At 34.3% G+C, this 15,072-nt stretch overlaps 2 protein-coding genes across 2 annotated transcripts; both read right to left on the minus strand.

Moving 5' to 3' along the window:
* Positions 1–2,010: 2,010 nt before the first annotated feature.
* Positions 2,011–6,389, minus strand: LOC132189039 (Alba DNA/RNA-binding protein). Its single transcript, XM_059603514.2, has 9 exons — positions 6,280–6,389; positions 5,921–6,043; positions 5,151–5,234; positions 4,960–5,048; positions 4,751–4,825; positions 3,617–3,678; positions 3,479–3,538; positions 3,169–3,408; positions 2,011–2,367 (listed from the first exon to the last, which is right to left on the minus strand). The coding sequence occupies exons 2-9, from the start codon at positions 6,041–6,043 to the stop codon at positions 2,291–2,293; spliced, it is 810 nt and encodes a 269-aa protein (XP_059459497.1). The 5' UTR covers positions 6,280–6,389; the 3' UTR covers positions 2,011–2,290.
* Positions 6,390–7,716: 1,327 nt separating this feature from the next.
* On the minus strand, positions 7,717–11,546 carry LOC132189825 (Thioredoxin superfamily protein). The gene is made up of 4 exons (XM_059604629.2): positions 11,257–11,546; positions 9,366–9,468; positions 8,365–8,526; positions 7,717–8,218 (listed from the first exon to the last, which is right to left on the minus strand). The coding sequence occupies exons 1-4, from the start codon at positions 11,541–11,543 to the stop codon at positions 8,051–8,053; spliced, it is 720 nt and encodes a 239-aa protein (XP_059460612.2). The 5' UTR covers positions 11,544–11,546; the 3' UTR covers positions 7,717–8,050.
* Between the last annotated feature and the right edge of the window lie 3,526 nt (positions 11,547–15,072).

Below are 15,072 nucleotides of genomic sequence, written 5' to 3' on the forward strand. Positions count from 1 at the left end.
AGAGGTTAAAAGCATGAAAAGCAAAAATAAGGATAATTATAATGATAACGACAAAATGACTATAACGTGCACTGGCCGCCGCCTTCCTCTTTTTCTTCGTTTTGGAACAGGCGTAATTTGGGATTTGGGGATTTTCAGCTTACGAGTATTAAGAAATGAGTATTAACTATTAAAATGATGTGAAAAATATTCATAGAAGAATATCAAAATAATTAATTAAAAAAAATATTACTGGTACTAATGGTTAACTTTCACATCATTTTGGACCTTTTGGTATCTATCCCTTGATAAAAAAATTTATTTTCTAGCAATTTGTTATCTAAATTATATTTTAGGTAGTACATTAATACAACCTATATAAGATTGAAAAATACTATTTAGTAAAATAATATGCAAGTACAAATAGGATAACGTGTCAATAAAAATCAATTCTTAATATTTTTTGTAAGGTCACATCATGGTAGTTTTATAACGGTCTACTAAAATGGAGGAGCTATATTTTTATGTAAAATGGCTCCTCATAACTCACTTTTATCTAGTTTAGTTAAGTCATTTTTAAATGTCTTTACATCCGATTAGCTATATTTCTATCTATTTTTATTAAAATATTATTAAAAATAAGAAAAGTTTTGGGAATAAGAGAACATGTTAGAGGAAAAATGGAAAAAGCTTTGGGAAAAAGAGAACATGCAGAGAAAAAGTGGAAAAATATTTGGAAAAAAGAGAAAATAGGTGATAGAAACAATGAAAAATAAAATAGCTCCCTTGAAAAGTGCTGTTATATTTAGCTTTTTTTTTAGCTCTTCTAATCAAATATCTATTTTATATTTTCTTTTGGCTAATCCAATGTAGGGGGTTTTTTAAACATTTAAAGAACTATTTTAGATAAAAGTAACATTTAATTCTTCCATTGGGAATGCTCTAAATAACATTTATCTACACAAATAAATTTTGCACTATCCAGCCACCTGCTCTGATAAATAGGTCTCATGTAAGCTAATAATTTGTTGTCCAAATTGTTAGAGATCCTAACTCATAAGTTTGTTTTTTTTTTTTTTTTTTTTTCATTTTGTTGTCTCTTCGTCGTTTCTTTTTTTCTTTTTTCTTTTTTGGAGGGTTATGAAGGAGAGGGGAAGGAAAAGAAAAGCCCTTGCAGATATAAAGAAGGAAAATGCACTTTTTTTTTTTAATCTATTCAACTTGAGAGAAAAGGAAAATGAGATACAAGAATATTACGAAAAAATGTACTATAACTTTTACTGCAACTACCCTACACTCACAAATATTGCACAATACGAGTTTAATTACTCACGAGTATCGCACAATACGAGTTCGTTAAACTCTTTCTTTACTATGAGGCTTCACTCTGACCTTGAATAAAAGAAGATTACAATTGCACAAGGTTCACCAATTCAATCCAACGAAAATGCCACAACAATAATATACAAAATCATCAAAAGTCCACGGTAAGAATGGCTACGTTATAAAAAAACAATACCCTTTCACATCCTTAAAATCCCTCAACGTAGAAAACAAGTGGAAATATGAGATTAGGTGTAATTCAACGAATTTATTTGCTAGCTTAATGATCGTTGTCAACTTGCATAACCACTACTCGAGCATTTAAGACAAATTTCATCACCCTTGGTTCTCTTACTTCGCCATCCATTTTCTCTCCTACTCCATTATTGGATCGCGATCCTCTCTAACAAAAATAAATAAATTCAATCTTATTTTATTGTTAAATTTTCAAATCTGTAAAATCTAATTTGACCATGAAATAGGGCATGCAGAGCCTCTCCATTTTCATAGGCTTTGCCTTTCCATTTACGCAAGCAGACACAGCTCATCAACATGACTAAGACCTGCTTTTTTTTTTTCCTTTTTTTTTTTAGTAAGTGATTAAGACCAATTAAATTGGTTGCAGAAGCATTTACTTATCCTAGAATTTCCTACTGCAGCCTCCAGAGCATACAAACACAGGAAAGGCATGGATTTAACACCAAAAACTCTCCAAACAAAAATAAAAGAATGCACTACTCGGTCAAAATGGAAAAATTACAACCTTTCAAGCATCTCACCTAAGTCTACGATAAAAAGGGTGTTGCCTCATATGGTAGCAAGCCCAAACTATCAGTCTACAGCACTAACATATAAATGCGTCCTACAATTAATACTAGTCCGGGGCCCAAAAAAAAAGGAACTAACAAAGGATAATGAAACACAAATTGGAAAAGGCATCCATCACTTGAATTATTGCCATTGTGCTCACGGAAGCCTGCTCAATGCCTCATGCAGCTGCCTGGATCGGCCCATTAGATCTAAAGCCACGGCCCCTTCCACGATTTCCCCTCCCACGGCCACGACCTACACACAGCAATTCCATCACATTAAACAGACTGAACCAAGTACATGGACAAATAGACATAATTTTCCCATTCTATCAGATGGTCTGGGCACATGGTCCATTGGATGTAATCCAAATTCTTAACAGTTGTCAATGAAATGATAATCCCATTAAACAAAGTAAACCAAATGCTCACTATAAAAAATTTTACACAATAGCCTATGCCTTCACAAATCATGATTCGAACAATATCAATTTAGTTTTAATGTTCAATAACCGACTAAAAGAAATTCTACAGTTAGTTATATTATCACAGCTTATACCATCTGAACAGATTCCAAGAATCCAAACAATTTTATACTCAAGGTTTGACCAGTAGCTTTTGGAAGCTCTTGGAGAGAGAGGAGAGAGAAAGGAGTTTCAATTTTTACTTTGTCAACTTAATAGCTTTTGGAAGCTCTTGGGTATCAGTTTAAAGTTTGAAGCATGAAGTTTTGAACGTCATTTTTTCATCATTACGTAGTAGAAACCTTCCTCTTAAAACCCATCAAATATTTGTCAGCTTATGTGGCAACTAATCAACCCCAACACATTTTTGAAATGTTTATGGGTTGTAAGTTTCTCACAAGTCATAGTCGAATTCAGGGTAATTGATAGGGTTCAGATCCATGGTTGTCCCAATAAATAACCAATTGCAATAAGAAAAGGAAACTGACTAAACCAAATCCCTATGTTTTTAAAAAGGGCAATGAGAGAATAAACCTACAGGCACCTGTCTCAAGTTATACCCAGAGTATTAAACAAAAAAGTAAAGTAAATACCTCGGCCTTGAACAGGTGGTTCACGATTGTATCCTCCATCTTGTTGTGCATCAACCTGAGGTCCATTGTACCATCCTCTTCCACGGCCTCCATCTTGTTGTGCATCAACAGGAGGTCCATTGTACCATCCTCTTCCACGGCCACGGAAACTACGTCCTCTCCCACGACCCCTACCCCTAGCATTGCCCCGACTGCGGTCCCAACCTCCATCCTCATAATCAGCCCCCATGAAACCATTGCCTGAAATAAAATGTTACATTCACATCAGGAAAAACTATCATCGTTCAAAGAGATCTCAAAAGAGACTCACCTCTAGCCCTTCCCCTTCCTCTGCCACCACGGCCCCACCCTCGACCTCTAGGCGAACCCTCTGAAACATAAAAGCCAATTAAAAATTCACATACAATAATTTTATAAAATAAAAAGGATAATCATGATGTGGAACTACCTCCTTCGTAATCAAAGTCTGTGGATGCCTTCACCTGCTCCGCAGGTATTGGAGGTTGGTACCTAAAGTCACCAGCAATTCAGAAGTGACTAAGTGAAGATAAATCTCGGAAATTCATTAAAGATAGTTCAATTTTAAAAATTTCCTAGGAAGTAGGAAAAGTGCCTGCTAGAGAGTGTTCCAGGAAAAAGGTCAACTTCCTTCTTTAACAACATTTCTTTCCAGCTTATCCCATTAATCCCAAAAATGTAAATGAAAGCAGTCCAAAAAAAGGGCAGTGCTAGGGAGCTGAGAATTTCCCGAAAATTCTCTCCCCCTGACGTGGAAAGCACTTCAGAAGAAAAGAAAAAAACAATCATTCTCTCTCCATGTCTGCCACCCACATTTTCCACGTCAGGCAGGAGAGAATTTTCGGGAAAATTCTCGGGCTCCCTAGCACTCCCCCCAGAAAAATAGTACTCCCACAGGCAGTCAAACCACTCCAACTAATGACATTCACCAATATCAATTTACTACGTCCTCCCATGGTCCCACCCTGCACCCTAAGAACACAGTGAAGGGTGTAGTCTTGGGTTTAAGACACAGTAAGCGTGTGTATAACTTACCAATCAAAGAATATAACAAAATAAAACTAGCATACAGAGTTTAAAGCAAGGCAGCTGTCTTTAACAATAAACTACCATAGAATGTGGACATTTCTTGAATTAATCGGTCACATCTATCATATGTAATTCTTTAAAAAAAAAAAATCAAATTTCACGACCAGTTATAGTTAACTGTGAAGAAAACTGATCCAATCTGAAACCTCTGGGGAAGTCACTGCATGGTAGCTAATCTAGCCATTTGCAACCCCAATTGTGCATCTTATTACTTATAACTAACCCAAGCGGAAGTGCACTGTGTCTGGAAACTCGGGACCTAGATTTAGTTTTAAAACATGGTATAATGATCCAGATAATTCTTCTTCTTTGAATAAAGTATTATCTAGATGGTCTCTTCCTTCTTGCCTGTTACATCTCTTGGAACGCGTATAATTTCTAGAAGTACATCCATATACCTTCATAGAGATGTATATCACACAACAAAATGACATGTTACTTTGCATCAAATAGCAACAAACAAGTAAAAACTCACCCAACAGATGATGTATTCAGTTCATTCTTTGAGAGGGTTATTGTTATCATTGACACATGCCTTGTGGTTTCCAATCTGTGACAAAAATTGAAGAATAAAGTCATTTTCACACTTATAATCATAAATTACCTATGAATATGAATTTACTGCCTATCTCTAATTTTCAATTCAACATTTCTTTCTTAAGATAAGGTTCAAGCTCCTCTTACGGAAGAAGGCCTTCCTCTAGGGGCTCCCATGTGTCAGTAATGTCTGTGGATCCAATTGAAGTGTTCTGATGAAGACCAACAATTCTTCTCTGCATAAAAACAAAAGAACCAATTGAAGCATATTTTCATCGCAATAAAAAAAACAATATGCCCAATTCTCAGTGCACTAATACACAATGGGTGAATGGAACCTTGATTAACTCCACGATCGTCACAGTCTTGTTGATAGCTCTTCCCATCGCCTTGAATACAATTTCATTCGAACCTTTTTCCTCCTATAAATTTTATAAAATGACAAAGAACAGGAATATAAGATGTGATTAAGACCCAAAAAAAAAAAAAAACAAAAAAGGAAAAGGGGAAAAAAAAACATTTACACTACCAACATCCAACATAAATTCATTAAGATAAATGCCTAAGCCAAAGCAAGCCCTAACATTGTGACCACACCAAGCACTTGAAATGGTTACACAACCACTAAGCAAGCGTTGTATTAACACCTACAAATACATCATAGCATCACATATTCCGAAAACATTCACCATAACATCACCTACTCTCCAATCCCCATATGGTATTAGCAAGTTAAAAAAAAAAAAATACAAGATTAAACTCCAAAATTTTAGGCAATTTTCGACAACCAGTGCACTTCCTCAAGGCCTCATATCATTTTTTCACCTGCGTTATAGAAATTCATGACCCGTTCACTATCACAAACACAAACACATCATTGAAACCCAAACCAAACAATTCCCAAGCTTTCCATAGCCAAACAGGTGAAAAATTAAAACAATAAAAATTGAAAAATAGTCCTAAAGCCCGTAAACATTCACAATCTACACAGCTCTCATAAGAGCATCACACTAATCATAGGTTTCTGCAGAAACCGAACAAAAAAATTCACAAATAATTCAACAACACAGCCATGCAAAGAGAAAATGAAACAGAGAGAGAGAAATACTTGAAGCAGGCTCATGGCATAGGTGATATAGTTGCGCATCCTTCCCTGGCTCGTAATCCGTATCTCATTCGCATCAATCGGCGTGTCCGCTCTCGGCTTCTCCACTCTCTGGTACCGATCCATCTTCTCCGCCAAAACAATTTTCATAACCGAAAAACAAAAACAAAAACCACAAAGCCACATCAGAGACATGCATCAGAGAAGACAACTTTTAGAATGAAAACAACAGAAGCCATAAAATATCACAGAAAGCGAGAAAAAAAAAAAAAAAAAAAAGAGATTTCGGAGACAAAATAAACGAAAGCAGGCTAGGGTTTTCGACAGGGGGAGTCTCGGGTTTGGTTCGGTATAGGTCTTACCGTGGTTCGTAAGGATAAGTTTGCTCCACAGAGAAAGAGCCCTCTTCTACGGCTTCGTTTTTTCTTTTAAGCCCTAATTTGCACTTCGAGACTTTCGCTCTTTATATACTGTCTTCCAAAACTACCCTAAACCAAATCCCTATCCGGTTCAATCAGCTTTTTTTCTTTTTCTTTTTCGTTTTCTTTGTTGGGGCAACCAATTTTCTTTTTGTTAAGGTTCTGTTTCACTTATTTTTGGGTCGTTCGACAGGAAGCCCAGAACAACCCAGGGCTTCTAATGGGTCTGGGCCCAAGTACTGACGCTAGGGGGCAATGCCAAAGTTCAACCCAGGGGCCCGGGCTACTTTTGATATGGGACAAAAATAAAGGAAAACAAAAAAAAAAAAAATTCAAATTTAGTATGAAGTTTTGGCGCGATTTCAATTTAATTCTTATGTTTTTAACTTTAATAATTAGGCCTTAAGCTTTACCTCAGATTTTACCTCTCGATTATCAACGCTCCATTGAGTTTTAGAAAGCCATAAAATTAGTTATTGAGCTTTTTAATTTATAAGATTAGTGGTTCTGTTCGCTTGTTGTCATTAAATTTGACAACACGTTTGCTACATGTATAAATAAAAGCTAAACTTGTAAAACATTTCTAAGTGTACGAACATCTTTCTCATATGTGCATATCCACTAAAAAAAAAATGACAATGAAAAGTAGTAAGGTTATCCGACAACCCACTCCCATCCCGCAAAATATAAAGTTAATGCGTGATGCGTTGAAAATGAACCACGTGTAATCAATTTAGTGGTCTGACGTAAAACACCACTAATTAATTGGACAATAGGTTAATGAAATGACCTAAATTGAGGTAAGACCTAAAAATCTAGTTATTGAAATTAAAAAACATAAACTAAGCCACATTTTTTCAACATAAAGAAGATTTCTTTATTTTTTAGTGTTTAGCGTAGTATAAAATATTAGTCAACTTGAAAATAATTTTTTTGTTGACCAAATAAAATAACATTTATGAGGCATAAAATGGTTTACGCTTTTTTATCTACATGAACCACTTTCCTCATCTCTCTCATATCCCTGAGCAAACAATTGCACTAGATTTCAATCACTCCTAAAGGCATTCTATTCTCACACACTCTTTATTTGCAACTCATCTTCGTTGCGGCTCTCTTACTCGTAACTTCTCAAATTACATGAAAAACATAAAAAACACATCTGGTGATTTTCCAGAAAAGTCAAACACCGAAAATATTGTTCAAACCATTTTTAGGAGCAAAAATTGGCCACTTTTTTCTAGGAAAAAAAATAAAATTGTTTTCAACTGAAAACACTTTCCGACTGAAACTATTTTACGCCGAAAGAAACAAAGCTTAAATTTAAATCGCATGAAAAACTTAGAGACTAAATCTGATTTTCCCAAACACAATAAATAAATAAAAAATTTTAAAAAAAAAAACAAAAACACATATCTAACAGAGAGAGGTTAAACTCCACATTCCTTTGACCTCTCCCTACAGAAGATAAAGCATAGGATGCAGGGCTGTTTAACGTTCAAGGATTTCCATTCTTACATTTGTTATAGGACCTTGTGTCTCGGAGCATCACTCTCATTGAATGAAGTTGTAATTGACATCAGGTACCAAAGAATTATTGCACGAAAACATCCATAGAGAGACAAAGCAGAGTGCTATAGCCTACTGGCAAGGTGCTGACTCTTTATTCTATCCACACACTCAAGCGAAACGACAACTGCCAAAGACAAATCCTTCATAAGAAGAAATGCAGGGAGTCCAAGCTCTTGCCGCCGTGGACGCCAATTAGTGGGTCAATAATCTTTTTCCATCCATTGAAGTCTATGGTGGATCCACCATCAGGCAACAAAAATCCATTAACAAAGAAAAAGGGTGTCCCATACACCCCTCTGGAAGCACCAAACTGCATGACAAAGACATTCCACATGAATATGAATGGTTATTACAAAAAATGGAAAACAAATTGTTATTACAGCATTCAGCCATTTCTATATTATTGCAGAAATATAAGATATTACTCATATTTAAACATGAAACCCATAGGCTTACCTTGAAAGAAACCCTTGTTTTGAGATCAGTTTTTGTGTCATTGAATTCAGATTTTATAGTACCATAATAGGAGTTCCCAACTACTTCTGTTGCAAACTTGGCGATCTTGTCAACGATAAAAGCCCTAGAGAAGTTGCGAGTTTGGGCATTGTAAAATTGTTTCTGTTTCATGGTAGCCAAAAACAGGTTTAGTCTGCATAAAAATGACTGTAACTAACAAGACAAAATTGAATCTGTCTAACTATTATCAGCAGACAAATTGTTATTTACCAAAGTAGCAAGAGACACACCAAATCACAATATGTAACATCCAGAGTTTCAAAAGAAATTTGACCTATAAAAACTGACTTCCACACTTTTCTTTCTTGTGGAACAGCAATCTGATTTCCAAATAGAGGAGTGAGGCCAGTGGCGTGTCAATGATTAGTCCACGCAAGAGGTAGGTGTCTTGCCATCAATCCAACAAACAGGGGTGAGATAGATTTAGGCCAACCAACCTCAGGGCCATCACAAGGATCTTACAAAGTAGGAGGAAAAGCTACAGAAACAAAAGAGGAACATAGAATCATAGAATCTAATTGCTCCAGATGGTTCAGAGAAAATCAAATGCTGACAGAGTTGCACAGTGGAGAGATCAAAGACTTATCAGAAGGGGGAGGGAGGGGGAAAGAGATCAAAGCACCAACCTAGAAGGTATGTAGGAATGTGAAAGTGCAATACCAACACATCTACTAGCAGTTTCCCACTAATTGCTAGAATTCAAGTCACGTTATAGGTTGTGCTTAAAATAGCAACCAAAAGAGCTTGAACATCAGTTATAGATCATGTCATTGTGAAATCTACTGTAAAATTTACATGCGTGACTGAAAAAACAAACAAATACTGAGGGAGAGGAATGGTGGGGTACAAGTCAATGTCTATATGGTATATCACGTCATGGTAAATTCAAATGTACTTTTGGAACCAGAGAAGGATATGCTATAGATGCTGGAAATCCTAACCTGATAATTGAAGAAGTGCTCCAACAAGGGGAAAGTAGCAGAAGCATTCAACTTATTTACTATATGCAAAGCACGAGATGCAACAAATGCATTGTCATGGTAACTGCAATTTTCAGAAGAAAAAAAAAAAAAAAAAAAGATCAACGATCACTTCAATAAACAAAAAAGTTAATTGTATTTGTGAAAGGACAGCTATGCTCATAATTATCAAGATTAAAGAAGTTATTTACATCTATAATCAGACATAGCCATTTCTTGGTTGCATATGCAAACAGCAACACACAATACATAATAAGAAAAATAAGAACCTCAAAGTTCTTTTTATTGCATGAATGATCCCAAACTTTGCCAATATATAATGTGTTAGAGGATTTGATCCTTATCTTTATCTAATTCTGCTTCAGAAAAACCTAAGCTTCTATAAAAGGGCCTAAAGTTTTTGTTGGTCCATGAGCATGAGATAAACAACTTCAATGACTAAACTGCTCTCCAAATATTCAATATTTCCACAATTAGGCAAGCTTTTTTAATTAATTCATAGTTTATTTCCTTTGGTTCTTCAACTGAGACCTAGAACTTTTCATTTACCTGAATCAATCTCTCAATACTCAACTTACTTGAGAATAAAATTGGTGCAAGAGGAATGCAAAGAAAAATGAGGATTATACGTATCATGTTCAAATCTTACCAATTAAGAAATAAAAAGAAGTTAGTGAGAACAATTAAAAGTTGAGCCCGCTCATTTATCCATTTCAACCAATGATCCAATCATTTCTTTATGCTATTTACAGATTTGGGAAACTTAAGTTGTTTGCGTAATGTTGAGGAGCAAGAGGCGAACCTATAATATCTAATTTCAAACCAGGCAAACTATAGTTGATAATAAAGAAAGAGATATCCAGAGTGAAACTTGGGTTTAAGTTTAAGTGGCACTAACAACAATCCAAATCATGCTGGTCCGACCCTGGACCAACTATCAATCCTCAAATATCTGTTTGAACAATACCTCAATACTGAGAAAAAAATAAAACAATAATATTGGCTATGCTGACCAATTTGCACCAGGAATCCACAACCATTCTTCCCTAACTTTTTAGATAACCAGGTGAAGAATAACTATTCTTTCCAGTTGTCATATGCTCCTACTTTATCAGCCACTTTTCTTTTTCTTTTTTGTGCTTGTAATCTACTAGAAATCAACAAGGTAATCCAACTGCCATCCATAAAAGAGAAAAGGTTTTCCTTTATTTCTGCAGAAAAGGTAATTTAACACTTTTCTTAACCAAGAGCAGGAACTCTCTGCCTTTACTTCTGTACCTGAACTAATTCCAATTGAATTCAGGGTGCCTGCCCATTATGATGGGCATTGAATGCACATCATTCCAGAAAAATAAAATAAAACAAAGGTTATGTTGATACAGAATTCCACTACGTCCCCCCAAATCAAAGAAATTTTCATTCCACCTCTGCTTTCTACTAAAATTTTCATGATTTCATGAATGAAACAATATAGTTGTGATATATATTTTAACCAAAAAGTAATTTCCATCAAATTTTTAGTTTCTACAAGAAAAATAAAACAACATCCAGAAATAGTAACTATGAAAAAATAAATTAATAACTTGGAAAAGTTAGTAAATATGAAGGGAAAAAAAATTAAGTAAACACAATAATCAATAAAATATTAATTATATGTAGCCAGACAAAATAAAAGCTTCATAAATGATAGTCGCTCAACTACTGGTCTCAATTGAGCCAATTTTACTCTTCACAGACCAATCATAATATTCCAAACATCATCAACTTGTTTCGTTTTTCAATTTCCTGAGTTTTCTCAGCAACCAAACAAATAACCTAAGAACGAGTTATGAGTAAAAAAAAATATACTGACGGTAACGGAAAGAGGTGAACGACGAGCCAAGCGCGAGAGCCGTAGTAGCTAAGGGCTTGTTTGAGAGGTGGCCAGGAGTCCCTACTGTCTGGGCAGACCGGGTCGTAGAACGCTTCGATAATGATCGTGTCCGAGTTAACTCGGATATTTTCGTAGACGAAGCCGTCGATCTTCGGAGGTGGCAAGGACTGGGCACGAACGTTGACAACAAAGAGTGCGAAGAACAAGAACAAACCCAATGGTAACATCGTGGTCTTGTGCTTCGGTCTCTCCATTCTCGTTCTCATGGTTTGGAATTTGGATATTGAATGGCCGCTCTTCAAACAGGCCCTTTAATAGTTTTATCTATTTATAATTTCAGAATTATTACAATATGAATGCGACCGTTAAGGCGTCTACGTTAACCGAACAAGAAATGACTATGATCCATTCAACATCTAATTGTTTATATATTTTGTGTTATTAGGGTAATTTATGATTTTAAAAAGTAGGGTTTTGAGAATAACGATTTTAAAATGTATTATTTGAAAATTTGATTTTTAAATGTGTAGTTAAATTTTTTGATAAAATCGCAGTTTGTCCTTTAAAATTATAATTTAATTTTTAAAATTATGCGTTGTTAAATCATAATTTTTAAAAAATGCAATTTCAAATCATTTATTTCTTATTTTCTACTATTTAGTTTAAAATCATATTTTTTTACAATTAAAATCACAATGTCAAGGATGAAATTGGATTCTTTCCATGAGTATTAAATTAAGCACATCTTAGCTTACATCTTTTACTAAAGATTACTTGACATTATTATGCAAAGGGCTCTTGAATTAATACTGAGCATGTTTTAGATTGCGTTTGAGAAATAATCTTTTAAGTCAAAAAAATATTTTTTTGGCAAAAGCTTCATTTTTAAGCTTTTGTCAAAAGTGTTTTTTTGATCTTTTTTTTTTTTTTTTTTTTTGACCATTAAAAGCGTTTTTAATTTTTTTTACTAAACATGTACTTTCTTTTTTTTTCAAACAAACTGTTTTTGAGTTTTTTTTTTTTTTTTTTACATGTCCACATAAGACTGTTTTTGAGTATTAAACATACTTAGGCTCTTAAATAATGCACACTCAACTCTTCAAAAGGTGCCTTTAGTACAAAGGAAAGTGGTTTCTCACGAATGAGGCTGAAAATTTTCTAATGATTGCATCCATATATTTCTTTTTTTTTTTTTTTTTTTTTTTTTTTTTTATATGTCCACATAAGGGAATGAGGATTCGAACTAATGACATCCCCTTCATAAGACATTGTTCACAGCCGATTAAGCTCTCGCTTGAGGACACCATATATTATATTCTAAACCTATGTAAAAGAAAAGAAAAAACCATTTATTTCAGGACCACATCCATTTGTGTAGCATAAAGGCATGGTGCCAAGTCTTTGTACCAAGCAAAACAGAGCACAGACCCTGCTAATTAAGCATCAGGCAGTAATATTTTCCAGGCAGTGAAATTTAAAGAAAGAAGGCGTTGCAGTTGCAGACAATCCCCACACCCGTCCCCGTCCCCCCACCCCCCACCCCCCACCCCCCCCCCCCCCCCCTTGAAGCACCATACTGCACGATATATATACCAGATAATCAATATGAATATTTGGAGAAATAATAAAAATGAAAGTGAAATACCATCTTAATTACCTTGGAAGGAAACCCTTGTCCTCAAATCTGTTTTAATGTCTTTGAAGCCAGAGGTCAGGCCATAGTAATAGGGATTCCCAGTTACTTCTGCAGCCAAAATTCACTAAATGATCCACATCTTTTTCCCTAGACATGTGTTGCGAGTTGCATTATTGTAGAACATCTCCTGTTGAATAGTATATATCCAACGAGTTTAGTCAGATTGAATTTCAAATAACTTTACAGCCCAAATATACAAAAAGGGCAAATTGAAAGGGTGCAAGGCCTACTTGTCTTTTGGTGCAAGACCCACTTGCTTGAGTACTTATCCTTTTTTGTGAGGTTGCACAAGATTCCTTATTTTTGGCATATATGGTAATGACATAATACTGATGTCAAGTGACATCACATTAACAAACTATGTCGCATTATTTATGAGGAAAAAATTATATTTATAATAATTCCCTTCAAATTGTGTGATGAAGTTTTGGCCTTACTAATATATATATATAACCATGACCTTAGAGAATACGTGGGTTTGTCTCACATTACCTATATATGAAAGTCTCTCTCTTTGACTTTTATATATTGAGGTTTCTTATGTAATATCAAATTATTTAATAAAAGCAAAATGTGGCTTATAGGGCTTTAGTGTGTAGATGTATGCTATATGCTGAACCACCTTAATATTGTATCTCTTTATTTATTATTCTACTTTTTCTACACAAACCTGTCAAACCTTGTAGGTGGTATCAACTGGGAATGAACTTTCAGAACAAAGATGAAGAGGAAGAGGAAGAGAGATGATTGTTTTTGTCTCACCATCTTAAATTTGGCTCGCTCTTCCTTCTAACCTTCCAACGTTTCTTAGAGAGCCTGAGTCTCTTTATAGAATGGCATTAACTCCTTGAAAATCTTATTAGCCAATTAAAAACAATAAATAAATATGTTTTGGCGTGTTCGGGTTAGCTTAACTCTCACTTGACACATTTAATTACGCGAGTCAGATTCTTCACCTTAAGTTGCTAATTCCGTATTGGATTCATGTTGAGTTTACGAGTCATGTAACAAATTATTAGTCATAAATGTAATATGTCATGTTTGAGTTATGAATATAAGATTATACAGGTCAATCATAACCCAATTAATTTAACTAAAATCAGACATTTCAACTTTAACCCCCAATTTCATATTAATTTGTGTCAAATTCGCAGACCGTGTCAAAATTTGCAAATATCATAAAAGTTTATGATTGCAGTTCTTGAGATGACTAAGAGGATTCTTGGCTGCTAGTGTCATAAAAATAATCCCTTTTTATAATTATAATATTATATAAGCTAACTTCATTACAGCTCATGCCTCTATTCAATCCTTTTCTTCTTCTTTTTGTTATTAGATATCTATTCAAGCCAACATTGAGTTACTGGCATTTGAGTTTCGAAAAAGTCAAATATTCAATTGTTGCATCATTCGATTGGAAGACGCTTAGAGCCTAAATTTTTTAACGTGTAAGGTTTATTGTTTTGGAAGTCTTTCATCTTAGACAGGAAAATATTTAATTAAAATAAATTGTGATTAGAGACACAATTCGAACTCCCAAGCTATTGTTTCATATTTTGTTAGATTATCATTTATTTAAAAAAATTAAACTAATGTAAACGATTAAATTTAATTAATATTTTAATATATAACATTTTTGTTTTGAACAAAAAAAAAAAAAAAGGCTTATTTTTTCTTTTCTTTTATGACTTCAATTACTTATAACTATTTAATAACTTAATATTATGCTCATAATTTAGCTTATAATTGTTTTTAAGAAATGCTATAGTTCAATAAAAAAATAATTTTTTACCCATAAAAGTTCTAGGTGGCAAGAGGTTACAGACTCTATCAGTAGGTTGAACCACAGCAACTATAAATGGAGCTTATATCCTTTTACTAGTTAGGATTTTTATGTGTTAAAAATGATCTTTTTATTGAACTATTGCATTTCTCGTTGTTTTTATCGTGATTTAAACAGGTGACGTGGTGTTGCTCTAAACAAATTATTAATGATTTAATAATTTATTCAAAAAGCCCTAAAATTATTGGACGTTAATTTGGTTAAACCCGGATCATAGCAGATAGTCTCTGAAGTATGATTCATGGTGGATGTTAGA

Source organism: Corylus avellana, chromosome 9 (genome assembly GCF_965113065.1).
Source record: "Corylus avellana chromosome 9, dhCorAvel1.hap1.2, whole genome shotgun sequence".
Taxonomy (NCBI): domain Eukaryota; kingdom Viridiplantae; phylum Streptophyta; class Magnoliopsida; order Fagales; family Betulaceae; genus Corylus; species Corylus avellana.